Genomic DNA, 16,806 nt, shown 5'->3' with positions numbered 1-16,806 from the left:
TTAAAATAAAAACCAAAAGGTAATGTTAAAATTCCAACTTCAGAAAAAAGTACCTTTATGTCCAATCAAACACATACAACATAAGATATTAGCCAGAATCAAGCACTGCTAATAATTTCAAGGATAGAAATAGTTGCAAGGCACAAGAGGGGCAGGAAAAGGTCTGAGACCACCAATGCAATTCCCCACATCCTTTCTTGTCACATTAAAATATGCATTACTATTTTTAAAAAATTAAAATATGCATTACTATTTTAAAAAAATTAAAATATGCATTACTATTACTACACACTTAGGTCCAGGTTAACACAAGAAGTCATTAATAGAAGGGAGGTGCTTTGGTTGTGAAACATCTCCATTTTATACATTTTATAAGTTACATCACTTAGTTAACATTTTCAAAAAAGCCATGCCCCATAAATCCATGGGATTCTAGGTTTGTTTACCAACAGCAATCTTAGAAAATCCAGGTGTACTCTGCGAAAGGCATTCCTAAATAAAACCATCCCACTAGTAAATACATGAGTGTGTTTGCCAGAAGAGTTGTCAGCATGTTTCCAAGGAGATTTGACCAGGTTACCTTCCTTCTTTCCTTCTCAGGGATATCTCCTGCCTCTATTCCTCCACCCTACAGCCAAAACACCTGCTGCTAACCATTTCTTTCCCAAGTATAAAGAAGTTGCTTGTTGTATTTTAAACATAAGAAGGTAAAATTATCACAGACACTAATATATTATAAGGTAAATGTTTTGTTGAAATACAGGAAATGTTCTTAAGCCTTAATACTTCCACTGTCATTGAAACAGCACAATCTAAAAAAGAGTTAAAGATTTAACTAGTTCATCTTTTGAAGCTTACTACTGCCCATTTGTCTTATGTACTATGTTGTATCGCTCACCTAGCTTTGCAGTGCTTTATCAGTCCATCTCTAAAGAGTATGGACATATTATTTGTACAGTGATAGCAATACATTCAAATAGCCCCAGACCTCACCCTACATAAAAGCTCAGTATACTCTCATCTACTCATCTCACTGATAACTGTGACACATGAAATGAACTTAAAGCTCAAAACCAATGCTGAAAAATATATATTCTATATACTCAATTAATTCACAGATTAAAGATATCTTACATTGTTATAAATGTTACGTTCAAAAGTTTTTTAAAAAACAGCACAGAGACTCCGCAGACTTTTTTAAAAGGCATATATTCAAGTATGGGAAATGATATAATCTTCTCCTTGGATTTAAGTCAGGAGTATGTTCTTTAATTATCTTGATGCCTCATAAAACTATTACTCACAATAACTACTCCTATTCACCTACCTTAGCAGATAACCTCTCACCAATAGGAAGAGAAACTCCCAGAGTAGATGGATCTGTTTCACTCGTGGACAGAAAATTTTTCTGTATACATACACATTAAAAAATATATATTATCTAATTGCCTTTATAAAATGTTCCATAAATGTGTCTTATGTTCTATTTTCTAAGTGATTACTTATGCAGAGCAAAAGAAGGAAATGGAGATGAAGACACAAAGTACAATTCTACAGAGTTCATAACAAAAGTAATTAGGAAACAGAATTTTCTTCCAATCAACAACTCCCTGAAGAAGAGAATCAGGTCTTAATTTTCACTTGCTACATACATATATGTATATTCCAGATGATTCAAAAGCATGGGAAAAAAGGAAACTCTTTTTCAATTTATATTCCTCATCTAAACACATATTCTTCATCCTCAGTGTCCTACTGTCCTTTTGTTCTTAAGGCCAATTTAAACTTGCTCACCAAGATCCGTGTGCACACTGCAATCATGTTTGTTTACTAATTTTCCTGTAATAATTTATGAGTGGATATCCACTCAAATGCCAGAAGATATAAACTACGAACACTGTTTCCTTATGTGTACCTCCATCCTTGATCATTAAACATTTAGACAATGCAGTGTAGTAAAAAGACCATCAGGTTAGGAGTCAAAAGACATAGGCTCCAGGACTAGCCCCAACACTTGGTTCTGTCACACTGAGCAAGTTACCTAACCTTCCTGACCTAGGCTTCTACCATAAAATGAGAATAGTAACTGCTCTGCCTATCTACCAAAGCTGGCATAATGATCAAAGAGGATTAAAAATGTAAAATCTCGGGGTGCCTGGGTGGTTAAGCATCCAACTGTGGCTCAGGTCATGATCTTGAGGTCCGTGCATTCAAGCCCCATGTTGGGCTCTGTGCTGACAGCTCAGAGCCTGGAGCCTCCTTTAGATTCTGTGTCTCCCTCTCTCTCTTTCTGCTCCTCTCCCACTCTCGCACTGTCTCTCTCAAAAATAAACATTAAAAAAGAATGCAAAATCTCTTTGAAGGCTATAAAGCAATCACAAGGATTAGAAAAAAATATATATGATCTCTAACTTTCTGGTACTGCTACTTTGTAGTCACAATCTAGAAGTTATTCAACTTCTCTGCCTCAGTTCTTTTGTGTGTAAAACAGGGACCTAAATCACTAGCTTATAAGGATTAAATCAATCAATACTTGTTAACCTATGTAGCTCCATGCCTTTTACTTATTCATTAATTATTGACTACCTAAAACAAAAGTTATTTTTTTTGGTGGTAGGGAGACAAAGATAAGAATATATTCCCTATATGTAAGAAATTTACAGTGTTGCTGGGGAAACAAATATGTAAACAAATAACTACAATTTAATGTACCAACTGCTATAATATAGTTATATCTAAAACACTTGGGAACAGTGATTAATAAAACTAAGCGATTAAAAAGGTTTCACTGAATCTGAATTTACAAATAATAATTTACAAATAAGTTGTGCTACAAAAGCTAATATGAAAGTTGGTTGTATAGAACTCTAAACTTACTTGTCAAGGAAAACAATAGGATACCTGACTAAATCCCTGAATCAGTTTAACCCTTATATAAAAAGTACCCTATAAACCTAGCCATTTTGTAGTTATACATGTGCAAAAAACACATTCAGAGTTCCAACCCTTGGAAGACAAAGACACAGCACCCTCACTCCTTCACTGGGCAATTCCCACTCCCTATAAAGGCCCAGGATAATGTTTGAAATTTTCAATAAAATGAAAAACATAATAAGGACAATATAGTGAGTTATTCAAAAGTCTAAATTTTAGTCATTCGCTCATTCATTCAATATTGAGAGCCTATGTCCCAAACTGTTTGAAACATCTGAGTTGCATCAGTGAGGAAAACAAAGATCCCTGCCTTCCTAAAGCTTACACTCAAGCAAAGGAAATTGAAATAATAAACATAAGGAAGAGTATGGTATGTTAGTAGATGATAAGTACTATGACAAAAAAATTAAAAGAACAGGCTACAAACATTCCAGGCTTCTAAAGGATGGGAGAGGGAAGAATAGAAATCTAGAGTTCTCTTTTGGACATGTTCAACATAAGATACCCATTAGATTTCTAAGATAGGTAGCCAAATAGAGTAAGTGTGAGGTTCAGGAGAGAAGTCTGGGCTGGAAATACACATTTATTAATTCAATATAAAAATTATTCTCCTGAGAATATATTCTCCCTGCAATGTTAGATGACCAAGTGTCTTTTGTTCTAAAAATTGAGAAAGAGATGGTAATTAATTGTTTTAATGGCTCTTCTTGGCAAAATTTAAAGATCTGATTTTTTGTAATTTAACTATCCACACAATCCAAGTCTGGAAGCCACAAAAAAATATCTAAAAAGAGTAGACTTGGAAAATACATATTCTAGCGGTCAAGGAAGCCACGGCAGCCACCTACCCAAATCCTATGTTATTTTCTTTTTCCCTTGCCTTCCTTTCCATGTCCACCTTCTCATATGTCAACCAAAATGTGTCTCTTGCATATTAAGAAACTACTGCTCCTCTATCGTAACCACATTCTTGATACTCCAACACCAAAACTCCTTCATATCCATTTGAATTTAAAGATTTGTACTCCCTGATTCTTTTTCTTTCTTGATTCTTTCTCTCCTTCATAAAGGCAATTTCTTCCTATGCCTCCTACCATCATTCTTTTTTAAAATCTTCTATCTATGAAGTAGATAAGTGAAAATGGTAGATACCAGAGGAAAACCTCACCTAACAAAGGAGTGCTGGGAGAGGGGACAAAACTGAGTACGAGGCCAGGGAGGCAGCCTGGAACACAAAAGACTTCAAATGCCATGCTAAGGAATATGCATTTTTATCCAGAAGCTCAGTGAGGAGACAATGAAGTATTTATTTTTTTTTTTAATTTTTTTTTCAATGTTTATTTATTTTTGGGACAGAGAGAGACAGAGCATGAATGGGGGAGGGGCAGAGAGAGAGGGAGACACAGAATCGGAAACAGCCTCCAGGCTCTGAGCCATCAGCCCAGAGCCTGACGCGGGGCTCGAACTCACGGACCGCGAGATAGTGACCTGGCTGAAGTCGGAGGCTTAACTGACTGCGCCACCCAGGCGCCCCGACAATGAAGTATTTAAATTGGTAAGAAACAGGATCATTGTGGAAAGGAGCATGAACAGACTGAAAATTAGCGGGAAAAGAAGAGTTAAAAATCTGTAGCAGTAATTTAAAATAAACACTAAGAATCTCTAATATGCAGAACTAACAGTCCTAAAATAGTTATTGAGCTCTTCACAGGCTGCTTAAGGAGGTATAGTGTTTCACACATATGAAATTAATAACCTAATCTGAGGTACCTGGCTGGCTTAGTCAGTAGAGCATGCAACTCTTGATCTCAGGATCCTGAGTTCAAGCTCCATGTTGGGCATAGAGCCTACTTAAAAAATACATACATACATACATACATACACACGCAAATAAAATTCCTTTAAAAAAACCTAATCTGATGCTTTCCTATCTGTCTACATCATTATTTTTTACTACTCTCAAAAATAATCTAGTCTAACCAACCCAGGCTGGTAAACCCAATATGCCTCATTCATACAAAGCTAAAGCCTCCCTTCCAAGTCCTTCTTTATTCTATATTCTCCATCTGGAAAACATCCTCTCCTTGATTCACCCTCTAGTGTATCCAAATTCTACCTATCTTGTCTTACAAAATAACACCTTGGAGTCTCTCCTAATCATTATATCCTTATTAGGTGTCAGTTTCTGACCTGTATGATGTCATCTCTACAACCAGACTCTTAAGACCCCTTGAAGACAAATTCGTCTTCATAAGTGCTTAAAAACTGTTGGGTGAATGATGATGGATGCATGAGATACTTTTTGAAAGTTCTGTAAAACTATAGTGTTTTTGTTTTCCAGTATAAATTTACAAATGCAGTCCATGCGTTTGGGTGCAAAAATATTGAGTAATCCAAATCCTGACAACACACTTTAAAAACACCTTAGAATATCCTGAGTATTATTAATTTTAATGTGATTAACAAAATTAGAAGAAAAAAATTGGCATGCTGAAAACAAATGGGCCATAGAATATTTCTAAAAGATGTATAAGAAAGCAATAAAAATAAATGCAAAGCAGGAATCAAAAGGAATAGTGCCTGATTGTATTAATGGAAAATTATAATGTACAGACTGACATTGGTAAAAGGATACAAAATGTTACCATTCAAAAAGTCAAAATCACAAATGAAGTTATTTTTCTTAATAGTTTGAGAGCAACATCATAAAATGAAAATAACTGCAAGCTACTAGATCTAAAAAAAGAAAAGAGAAGAAACGAAAAATGAAAGGAAAACGTTTTGCAGGCAACCCTACCTTTCTTTTCGCTTGTGTAATACCCTAAAGTCAAGGGAAACAAAGTATTCAAAGTTCTTTCTCTCCATGTGCACATCAGAATAAATAAGAAACCACTTAAACATTTAGAACAAACATTACAAAGTATGAAAAAACTATAGAGTATCTTGAGATGACTAGAAACATCATGATTGTTTAAAATAATTTGATAACTTCAAAAATAAATTGCATTTGAAAACTACAAGAAATCTTTAGCTTAGAAATTACATAATTTAACCAAATATACTTAAAACAAGGGTTCTGCTAAGTAAATATATTAAATCATAAAGCAAAGACTTGGGAGGTTAAATAAATATATTAAATGAAGTTTTTATAAGCTTAGCTGACAGGAAAATAATTAGCAACTAGAACCCCATGTGTCATTTTAATACATGTTTGGAGGGAGTAGAGGAGTTCGGAATCATAATTGGGCTATTTTAAACCATGATAACTCTACAGAAAACATGAACAACCAGAACTTACCATCAGATTTAAAATTAAAGCCCACTACCCTGTTCCAAAGGTCAAGAGTCAATGGTACTAGTTCTCAGCACCATTTTTTTTCTACCAATGTCATACATGTCACTTAACTTTCACTATAATATCCTACTGCTAGATACCACTGAAAACCTAAAAATTAACACATATGACTAAAACCTTAGGAAAATAATTTAGGGGAAGAATTCTGAAGCATAAGATCTGAAGCATAAATTAATATTTATTACCTGAGTAAGGTAGCGTCTGTAATCTTGCCTCAATTCTTCTTTTAGTTTATGTTTCTTCCGTTCATAATCTTCCCCAAGTGGTAAACTTAATCCATAATCAATTCCTAGAAAGAGAACAACTTAAGTAACATAGCTCATTTTCAAACCAATGTCAGTTTCAATACAATATGCTGTCACCAGAGCACAGTAGGTAAGAACACAGTCATACTGATTCTGAGACCAGGATCAGGATAATGAATTGTTTATTTAAAATATTTCAGTAGGTCAGGGGCGCCTGGGTGGCGCAGTCGGTTAAGCGTCCGACTTCAGCCAGGTCACGATCTCACGGTCCGTGAGTTTGAGCCCCGCATCAGGCTCTGGGCTGATGGCTCAGAGCCTGGAGCCTGTTTCCGATTCTGTGTCTCCCTCTCTCTCTGCCCCTCCCCCGTTCATGCTCTGTCTCGCTCTGTCCCAAAAATAAATAAAAAACGTTGAAAAAAAAATTTTTTTTTTAAATAAAATAAAATATTTCAGTAGGTCATACATTCACATAGGGAAAATATGCCTCCCACCCATGAACCTGTCACCTTGTTCTCCTGCCCAAAATAACCAACATCACTGTTTCTCGCATCTCCTTCCAGAGACTTTATGCATTTATAAACAGATATTTTTAAATTACTGTGTCTATCCGTGTGTGTGTGTGTGCATGCACACGTTTACTTTACCGCCTTTAGATAAATGGTTCTGCATTGTTTGGCATCTGGCTTTTCACAGAGTACAAAATTAAAGCAAAGAAAAGCTGATTACCTTTACTTCCTCACTTAACCCTACTGAAATCTCTATAAAAACAAATACAACAATTTTAAGTTCTGTTTTAATTAATTAATAATGTGATTTTAACCTAAGAATATCTTTATTATAAAATGTTTGAGAAAAAATTATTAAAACTGTGTGGCTCAGGCTGAAATTTCCAAAAACTTTTAATGTTAAGCCACCAATTCTGACTTGACATAAATGGATATTAATTTTTGTTGTGGCAAAATATACATACTACAAAATTTTCATTATAACCATTTTTAAGCATATGATTCAGTGGCATTAAGTATTTTCACAGTGTTGTGCAATAATCACCAAACACACAAAAGGTGAGCCCACTTCTAGAATTTTTCATCATTCCAACAGAAATTCTGTAAAAGGATGTTAATATTTTAAGGAAAACTTTAATTTTGAATTATGTTTCATTACATAGAGTTCAAAAACCAAATGACATCTTGGGATGGTAACAACAGTGATGGCTGTACAACTTGTAAATACACTAAAAATCAGTGTTGTATAATTTAAATGGGTAAATTTTATACTATGTAAATTATATCTCAATAAAGCAGTTAAAATCAAATAACACTACTTTGGAAACATTTTAACAGTAAAATACTATGTCAAGAAGCACAGATATTGAGTGTTTAGATTTTTGAAGCTCCTCTCCCTTCTTCTACTCCTACCATGTAATACTACAGTATAAAAAAATTATCATTTTTAAAATTTAAATCCAAGGTAGTTAACATATAGTGTAATAATGATTCCAGGAAGGGGTGCCTGGGTGGCTCAGCTGGTTGAGTGTCCGACTTCGGCTCAGGTCATGATCTCACAGTTCGTGAGTTCGAGCCCCACGTCCGGCTCTGTGCTGATAGCTCAGAGCCTGGATCCTTCTTCAGATTCTGTCTCCCTCTCTCTCTGCCCCATCCCCACTCATGTTCTGTCTCTATCTTAAAAATAAATAAAAAACATTTTTAAAAAATTAAAAAAAAATAATGATTCCAGGAAGAGAACCTAGTAATTCATCACTTACATATAACACCCAGTGCTCATCCCAACAAATGCCCTCCTTTAATGGCCATGACCCACTTAGCCCATCCCCCAACAAATATGCCTCCAGCAACCCTGTTTGGACTGTATTTAAGAGTTTCTTATAGCTTGTCTCACTCTGTTTTTATATTATTTTTGCTTCCCTTCCTTTATGTTCATTTGTTTTGTATCTTAAATTCCACATATGCATGAAATTGTATAGTATTTGTCTTTCTCTTATTGCGCTTAGCATAAAACACTCTAGTTCCATCCACATTAGTTGCAAATGCCAAGATGTTATTCTTTTCAATAGCTGAGTATTATTCCATTATAAATACATATATCACACCTTCTTTGCCCATTCATCCATCGATGGACATTTGGGCTCTTTCCATACTTTGGCTATTGTCAACAGCGCTGCTATAAATACTGGAGGGCATGTGTTCCATCGAATCAGCACTCCTGTATCCTCTGGATAAACACCTAGTAATGCAATTACATGGTCGTAGGGCAGTTCTATTTTTAATTTTTTAAGAACCTCCATACTATTTTCCACAGTGGCTGCACCAGCTTGCATTCCCACCAACAATGCAAAAGAGATCCTTTTTCTCCAATCCTTGCCAACATCTGTTGTTGCCTGAATTGTTAATTTTAGTCATTCTGACTGATGTGAGGTGCTATCTCATTGTGGTTTTAATTTGTATTTATTTCCCTGATGATAAGTGATGTTGAGCAATTCTTCATGTGTTTGTTAGCCATCTGGATTTGTTTGGAAAGTGTCTATTCATGTCTTTTGTCCACTTCTTCACTGGATTATTTGTTGGGGTGTTGACTTTTGATAAGTTTTTTACAGATTTTGGATACTATCACTTTATCTGATAGGCCATTTGCAAATACCTTCTCCCATTCCACTGGCTGCTTTTTAGCTTTGCTGATAGTTTCCTTTGCTTTGCATAAGTTTTTTATGTTGATGAGGTCTCAATAGTTCATTGTTGCTTGTTTCCCTTGCATCCGGAGACATGTAAGAAGTTGCTGCAGCCAAGGTCAAAGAGGTTGATGCCTGCTTTCTCCTTGAGGAATTTGATGGCTTCCTGTCTTACACTTATGACTTTCACCCATTTTTTAGTTTAATTTTGTGTGTGTGTAACAAAGTGGTCCAGGTTCATTTTGCTGCATGTCGCTGTCCAGTTTTCCCAGCACCACTTGCTGAAGAGACTGTCTTTATTCCATTGGATATTCTTTCCTGCTTTGTCAAAGATTAGTTGGCCATATGTTTGTAGGTCCATTTCTGGGTTCTCTATTCTGTTCCATTGATCTGAGTGTCTGTTTTCGTGCAAGTACCATACTGTCTTCATGATTACAACTTTGTAATATAGTTTGAAGTCTGGAACTGTAATCTATTATGTGATCTATTCTGGAGATGTTCCATGTGCACTTGAGAACAATGTGTATTCTGCTGCTTTAGGATGAAACATTCCCAATGTATCTGTTAAGTCCATCTGGTCCAGTGTGTCATTCAAAGCCATTGTTTCCTTGTTGGTTTTCTGCTTATATGATCTGTCTGTTGCTGTAAGTGGGGTGTTGAAGTCTCCTACTATTATGGTATTATTATCAATAAGTTTATATTTGTGATTAATTGATTTATATATTCCAGGTGCCTCCATGTTGGAGGCATAAATACAATTGTTAGATCTTCTTGGTGGATAGACCCATTATGATATAATGCCCTTCTTCATCTCTTGCTACAGTCTTTATTTTAAAATCTAGATTGTTTGATATAAGTGTGGCTACTCCAGCTTTCTTTTGGCGGCCATTATTATGATAGATGGTTCTCCATTCCCATACTTTCACTCTGCAGGTGTCTTTAAGTCTAAAATGGGTCTCTTGTAAGCAACATATACATGGGTCTTGTTTTCTTATCCATTCTGTTACCCTATGTCTTTTGATTGGAGCATTTAGTCCATTGAACTTTAGAGTGAGTAGTGAAAGACATGAATTTAGTGCCATTGTTGTGCTTGTAGAGATGGACTTTCTGGTGATGTTCTCTGGTCCTTTCTAGTCTTTGTTGCTTTTGGTCTTTTATGTTTTGTTTCGTTTTTTCTCCAAAGAGTCCCCCTTAAAATTTCTTGCAGGGCTGGTATAGTCGTCACGAACTCCTTTAGTTTTTGTTTGTCTGAGAAACTCTTTATCTCTCTTATTTTGAATGAAAGACTTGCTGGATTAAAAATTCTCAGTTGCATATTTTTCAGATTCAGCATGTTGGATATATCCTGCTACTCCTTTCTGGCCTGCCAAGTTTCTGTGGATAGGTCTGCTGCAAACCTTATCTGTCTTCCCTTATAGGGTAAGGACTTTTTTCCCTTGCTCCTTTCATAATTCTTTCCTTGACTGTGTATTTTGTGAATTTGACCATGATATGCCTTGGTAATAGTTGGTTTTTGTTGAATCTAATGGGAGTTCTCTGTGCTGCTTGGATTTTGATGTCTGTGTCCTCCCCAGATTAGTCAAGTTTTCTGTTATAATTTGTTCACAGAAACCTTCTGCTCCTTTCTCACTCTTCTCATCTTCTGGGACTCCTATGATTAGAATGTTATTCCTTTTTAATAAGTCACGGAGTTCTCTATGTCTTGTAATGTGATCTTTTACCTTTGTTTCCCTCTTTTTTTCTGTTTCATTATTCTCCATAATTTTATCTTCTAAATCACTAATTTGCTTCTCTGTTTCATCCACCCTTGCTGCTAAGGCATCCATTCAAGATTGCATCCCAGTTACAGAATTTTTAATTTTGTCCTGACTAAATTTTATATCTTTTATCTCTGCAGAAAGGGATTCTATGCATTTTTCAATATCAACTAATATTCTTATTATAGTGTTTCTACATTCTAGTTCAGGGGTCTTGCTTATATCTGTAATAATTTAGCCCTTGGCTGTCATTTCTTCCCATTTTCTTTTGGGGTAAATTCCTTCATTTTGTCATTTTGGAGGAAGAAAAAAACTGATAAAATACAAAATTTTAATTTAAAATTAAAAAATCAAATATGTAATACTATAGTATAAAAATTATCATTTCTAAACAGAATAAAATTATTTTCCTTAATGAAAATATAGATGAAATAACAAACTGCAGTTTATAAACTGCTATGAATTTCACCATATTTGTACTTTATTCGCACACAATGCACCTAAATGATGGGACTTACCATAAAAGTATCATATCTCTGCTTTATTACATCACTGAAATATTTCAGGGGGGAAAGACCCATGCAGTATAAATATAAATGAATGTCTGTTGATTTTTATGGAATAATTAAATTCCACTTTCCACCATGAACACCATGGAATTCTCTTGATACATACCTCTGGCTTCCATAATCCTGGTAATAGTGGGTAAAGCAGAGGATTCCTTAGAATCCTCTCACTGATGATCTCAACACTCTCCCAAAAATAACCCATATGCTTAAAATTTTAAATCATCCTAGAAAAGCATTCTTTCCTCAAAAAGAATCTAACTTTATTTTTAAAGATAACAGAATTGAAGCCTAAAGAGAGAAATTTTTGATTCTCACATTCAGAATAGAGTATCACACATGGAACAAAACTATGAAGTCAATGAATGTAAGGCCATGCTTTCTTCAATTTTATAATGCCTGGCATACAAGCTATACCCAAGAAACGTTCACTCAATGAATGTCTGAATGAGAACATAAGAATGAATGCCTGAATAAGAGGAATGAATGAGAGAATGGGAAAAAACACAATTCTTAATATTTCATTTCTGCTTTTAGGCAGTCTGACTGCATGGAAAGCATAATAAGTAGTAACTAAAGTTACATATCCTTAGTCACAATGGTTACTCTGTTGTGTCAAGGAGAAAAAGAAAACAAGGATGATGCTTCCCACCATGTGAGGCTTTCCTACTCAGGGAACAGTAACTTACAGCTTTCTGAAGTCATATATTTAGATTTTACCACTGTTTTCCAATCCTGCTTGCTGGATTTATGTGGAAGAATAGAAACTAAAATATGATTTTCAATTATAAATTACTATTTATACTGATTTCAATTTTATTTATCAAGAATATTTGCTTTTTACTATTAACTCAAATAATACTGTCTTAAAAGACAAGGAAGAATAATACATAATGCCTTCTGAATTACTTTAAATGTTATTAGTTTAAGGTTTAGTCAACAGAAAATACTAACTTTTTAATTCTTCTTTTGTCATCCAGTACCAACACTTCATGGCATTAGAGGTAGGTAAGAGAAAATTAAGAACTGTATGGAACAATTTTAATATTCTGTTCATTTTAAACTATGCATTAACTGTGGCATCTCGATGGACTTAATGAGCTAAGAAACATGGTCAGACTTACTTATTCAGAGTAGTTGTCTTATGATGGTTCTAGTGGCAAGTAAAGCAGTAGTCACCTTAGGGTCATTTGAAGTGATGTCACTTCACCAAGTACAACATCAGTGACTCTAAGTCAGTTAACATTATGCTTCAGAACTACATCAATTAGAAGTATTAGTTTCTATAGTGGCTATGGGCTAAATAAACTATTCAAAATTAAGTACACAATCTTTTTAAAATTAATTTACTTCTAACATAGCACTCATAATAAATGCTTTATAAAACAAATTACCATGGAACACTTAGTTTTTTCTTTCATTATATCACCATCAGAAGTTATTATGTAAACATAATCAAAAGACTAGTTATAGGAAATAATAAAAGGACTTTTCATGAACAGGTGAGTTATCAAGTGACATGACAGCTTTAATAGAGGAGGACACTGTACTCAAACTTTAGCTATAAAGGTATGACTACAAAGGACTCACTTGACTTATACAAACTGCAAAAAGGCAGTAGAATGTCTGGCATTTAATCTGTAATAAGAGAAACCTAAGACTACAAATGCTGAAAAGAATGTTAATTGAAAATATAACTTAAAAAACTAGAAAACCATCAACAATTTCCTGTTGCCTGAGTTCCAAAATCTTTACATTAACTGTAGTATTTTTAGCTTAATCTAAACCTCAGAGCTTCTCTGCAATTGATAATTCTGCAGTTGCTTCTTTTCTGATATTTTTAAATTAAACAATGTAATTTATTTCTTCCTTATTCTTTTCCAAATTTCCATGAGTATAATTGTATTTAAAAAGAATTTTTAGGGATGCCTGGGTGGCTCAGTAGGTTAAGCATCCAACTCTTAACTCTCAGCTCAGGTATTGATCTCATGGCCTTGAGTTCAAACCCCATACCCAGCTCCACGTTGGCAGTGAAACCTACTTAAAAAAAAGTAAGATAAAATAAGATGATTTTTTAAAAATCACACAAAAATTCTAGTAACAAGAGTAAAATCTCTTTATCTTACTTTGTTCATCTGTAATCACTTTACTTGATTTCCAAAATAATTACTTCTGAGCATGAAAAATAAAATAAATCAAGAAAATTTTAGAGCCTAAAATACAGATCAACAGTATTTTGACATAAGATTGAGAGTTATTACCTGGATAAAAAACACATAGGGACTATGGTCATGGAAGATGGATCCTTCAAGTACCCAAAGTTTAGTGTGGGAATTGAAAAGGAACCAGAAAAAATGAAAAGGTGTGTGTTGGGAGTCCTCAGAGGTACCTTCTGGGTGATTCACTAGAAAGATTCACAGGATGCATTATACTCATAATTACGGTTCTTCCCCAATGGAATCACATAGGACATGCTTAATTCTTCCAGCAACAAATTCTGACAACATATGTGAAGCTCATTAGAGACTCAGTGCCCATAGTTTGTTTGGAGCTGTTCAGACAGGCACCCTTTGTCTAGCACATATCAAGATTCCAGACTCCCCAAAAGGAAAGCAGGTGCTCTGCATAAGTCACATTGTTTATAAAATTTAGGCACAATGAGCCTTATCATTTAAGGTAAGTTTTATGTCAGTATAGGGAATTGTCTGCTAGCTAAGTTCCAGATACTAGCCAAAGATCAGCCTTGCAACCAGGCCCTTCTAAGGATAGTCAGTCCCAGACCTGCTTTTTTCCTATGCAAGGAGGAACTAGTAAGATCAGAGGAAAACCAGAAGACTCTAGAAGCCAAGTGAAGAAAATACTTCTAGAAGTGGTAAGATGTTAGGTGGAGCAGTTAAGTTGAAAAATATAAGATCTGAGGGGCACCTGGCTGGTTCAGTCGGTGAAGCAGGCAACTCTTGATCTCGGGGTTGTGAGTTTAAGCCCCATGTTGGGTGTGGAGATTACTTAAAAATAAAATAAAATCTTTGGGAAAAAAAAAAGAAAGAAAGAAAAATATGAGATGTGAGAACCGCTCATTAAATGTTGCTATGTAATGGGCTATTATCTTGATCTTTGTGAGAGAGCAGCACAAAAGCAAGCCTGATTGGACAAGTTTGACAGAGACGAAGGTGAGAGGACTTGGAGATAATAAATATAGACAACTCTAACTTTTGCTAAAAAGAACCTAGAAATTGACAGTAGCTGGAGAAACATAAAGGATTTTATAAAATAGGAGATATTATAGCAATGCATAGATTCTGAAATAAATGATCTAACAGGAAAAATATGTGATTCAGATGAGGAACAAAATTGATGAAGTGATAGTATTTTCAGTCAAAAGGGAAGACAAGATGCTATATAAGTAAAGCGGTTGGTCTAAGGCACAATGACAATCTCTGGTAATAGAAGACAAGGCAGAATATATGGTACAGGTGTGGGTTGGCTGACAGATGGAAGGAGATAAGGGTAAATTCTAATTGCTTTGATTTTTGCAGTGAAATACAAAGTAAAACCATGGGCTGGGGACTGGAGAATAGAATTTATACAGAGAGGAAAAAGATGAAACAGCTGCCTTGTAGAGTCAGACAGCAAATATTAGGGAAATTTAGTAGAACCACCAACAGGATTGAGGACCCACCTTGTATCAGTAGTCAGTACAAGACAAAGGGAAAGAAAGGCAAGAAAGATGAGGGGGTGCAAGGGAGTCAATATACTGGACCAGAGAATTTAGACTGCATAAGGAAGGAAATAATGAAAGAGTAGGTCCGTAAGGGAGTTGAATCAATCAATGGTAGGTTGTAGTAATGTCCATTATTTGGAATGTCAATTACTTGGACTATTTGTTGGAGGCAGGGTACAAGATAAAATTAGCTGGAAAAAAAATGGAAGTGGTCACCAAAGAAAATATTTGCAACTATAATTCAGTTACTGGCAACATAAGTCTAGGATATGACAATTAGATTAGGTAGCTAAGGAACTGAAAACAGTATCATGAGATGAAGAAGTCAAGAAACTTAAGAGGTACTAAAGTCAAGCTGTATTACAAAGCTGTAGTCATGAAGACAGTACGTACTGGCATAAAAACAGACACTCAGATCAATGGAACAGAATAGAGAACCCAGAAATGGACCCACAAACGTATGGCCAACTAATCTTTGACAAAGCAGGAAAGAATATCCAATGGAATAAAGACAGTCTCTTCGGCAAGTGGTGCTGGGAAAACTGGACAGCAACATGCAGCAAAATGAACCTGGACCACTTTCTTACACCACACACAAAAATAAACTCAAATGGATGAAAGACCTAAATGTAAGACAGGAGGCCATCAAATTCCTCAAGGAGAAAGCAGGCACCAACCTCTTTGACCTTGGCCACAGCAACTGCTTACTCAACATTATCTCCCAAGGCAAGAGAAACAAACACAAAAATGAACTATTGAGACCTCATCAAAATAAAAACCTTCTGCACAGTGAAGGAAACAATCAGCAAAACCAAAAGATAACCAACAGAATGGGAGAAGGTATTTGCAAATGACGTATCAGACAAAGGACTAGTATCCAAACTCTATAGAGAACTTATCAAACTCAACACCCAAAAAACAAATAATCCAGTGAAGACATGAGCAAAAGACATGAATAGACACTTCTCCAAAGAAGACATCCAGATGGCCAACCGACACATGAAAAAATGCTCAACATCACTCATCGTCAGGGAAATACAAATCAAAACCACAATGAGATACCCCCTCACACCTGTCAGAATGGCTAACAACTCATAACAACACATAACAACACATAACAACAACAGATATTGGCGAGGATGTGGAGGAAGAGGATCTCTTTTGCACTGCTGGTGGGAAGACAAACTGGTGTGGCCACTCTGGAAAACAGTATGGAGGTTCCTCAAAAAATTAAAAATAGAACTACCCAATGACTCAGCAATTGGACTACTAGGTATTTATCCAAGGGATACAGATATGCTGTTTTGAAGGGGCACATGCACCCCCATGTTTATAGCAGCACTATCATAGCCAAAGGATGGAAAGAGCCCAAATGTCCATCGATGGATGAATGGATAAAGAAGATGTGGTATATATATACACAATGGAGTATTATGCGGCAATCAAAAAGAATGAAATCTTGCCATTTGCAACTACATGGATGGAACTGGAGGGTATTATGCTAAGTGAAATTAGTCAGTTGGAGAAAGACAAATATCATAT

The 16,806-nt window shown here is 35.3% G+C and overlaps 1 protein-coding gene across 14 annotated transcripts in view; it reads right to left on the bottom strand.

Annotated features, from left to right (window-relative positions):
* The window catches only part of CSPP1 (centrosome and spindle pole associated protein 1), a 154,839-nt gene that overhangs the window by 103,011 nt on the left and 35,022 nt on the right, over nt 1–16,806 (bottom strand). For 7 of the 14 annotated variants that reach the window (XR_007148498.1, XR_007148497.1, XM_047841944.1 and 4 more), the window contains exons 4-6: nt 6,475–6,578; nt 5,732–5,755; nt 1,328–1,408 (exon numbers count right to left, since the gene is read on the bottom strand). Coding sequence is in view for 12 of the 14 variants with exons in the window: in XM_047841944.1 (XP_047697900.1) it covers nt 1,328–1,408; nt 5,732–5,755; nt 6,475–6,578 (209 nt within the window). In the remaining 2 variants the exon portion in view is untranslated. The remainder of the gene's footprint in view (nt 1–1,327; nt 1,409–5,731; nt 5,756–6,474; nt 6,579–16,806) is intronic. The other 7 variants (XM_047841945.1, XM_047841940.1, XM_047841948.1 and 4 more) reach the window with 2 other exon arrangements.

This window comes from Prionailurus viverrinus, chromosome F2, assembly GCF_022837055.1.
Source record: "Prionailurus viverrinus isolate Anna chromosome F2, UM_Priviv_1.0, whole genome shotgun sequence".
Lineage (NCBI taxonomy): Eukaryota > Metazoa > Chordata > Mammalia > Carnivora > Felidae > Prionailurus > Prionailurus viverrinus.
This window is presented reverse-complemented; position numbering and strand designations above follow the sequence as displayed.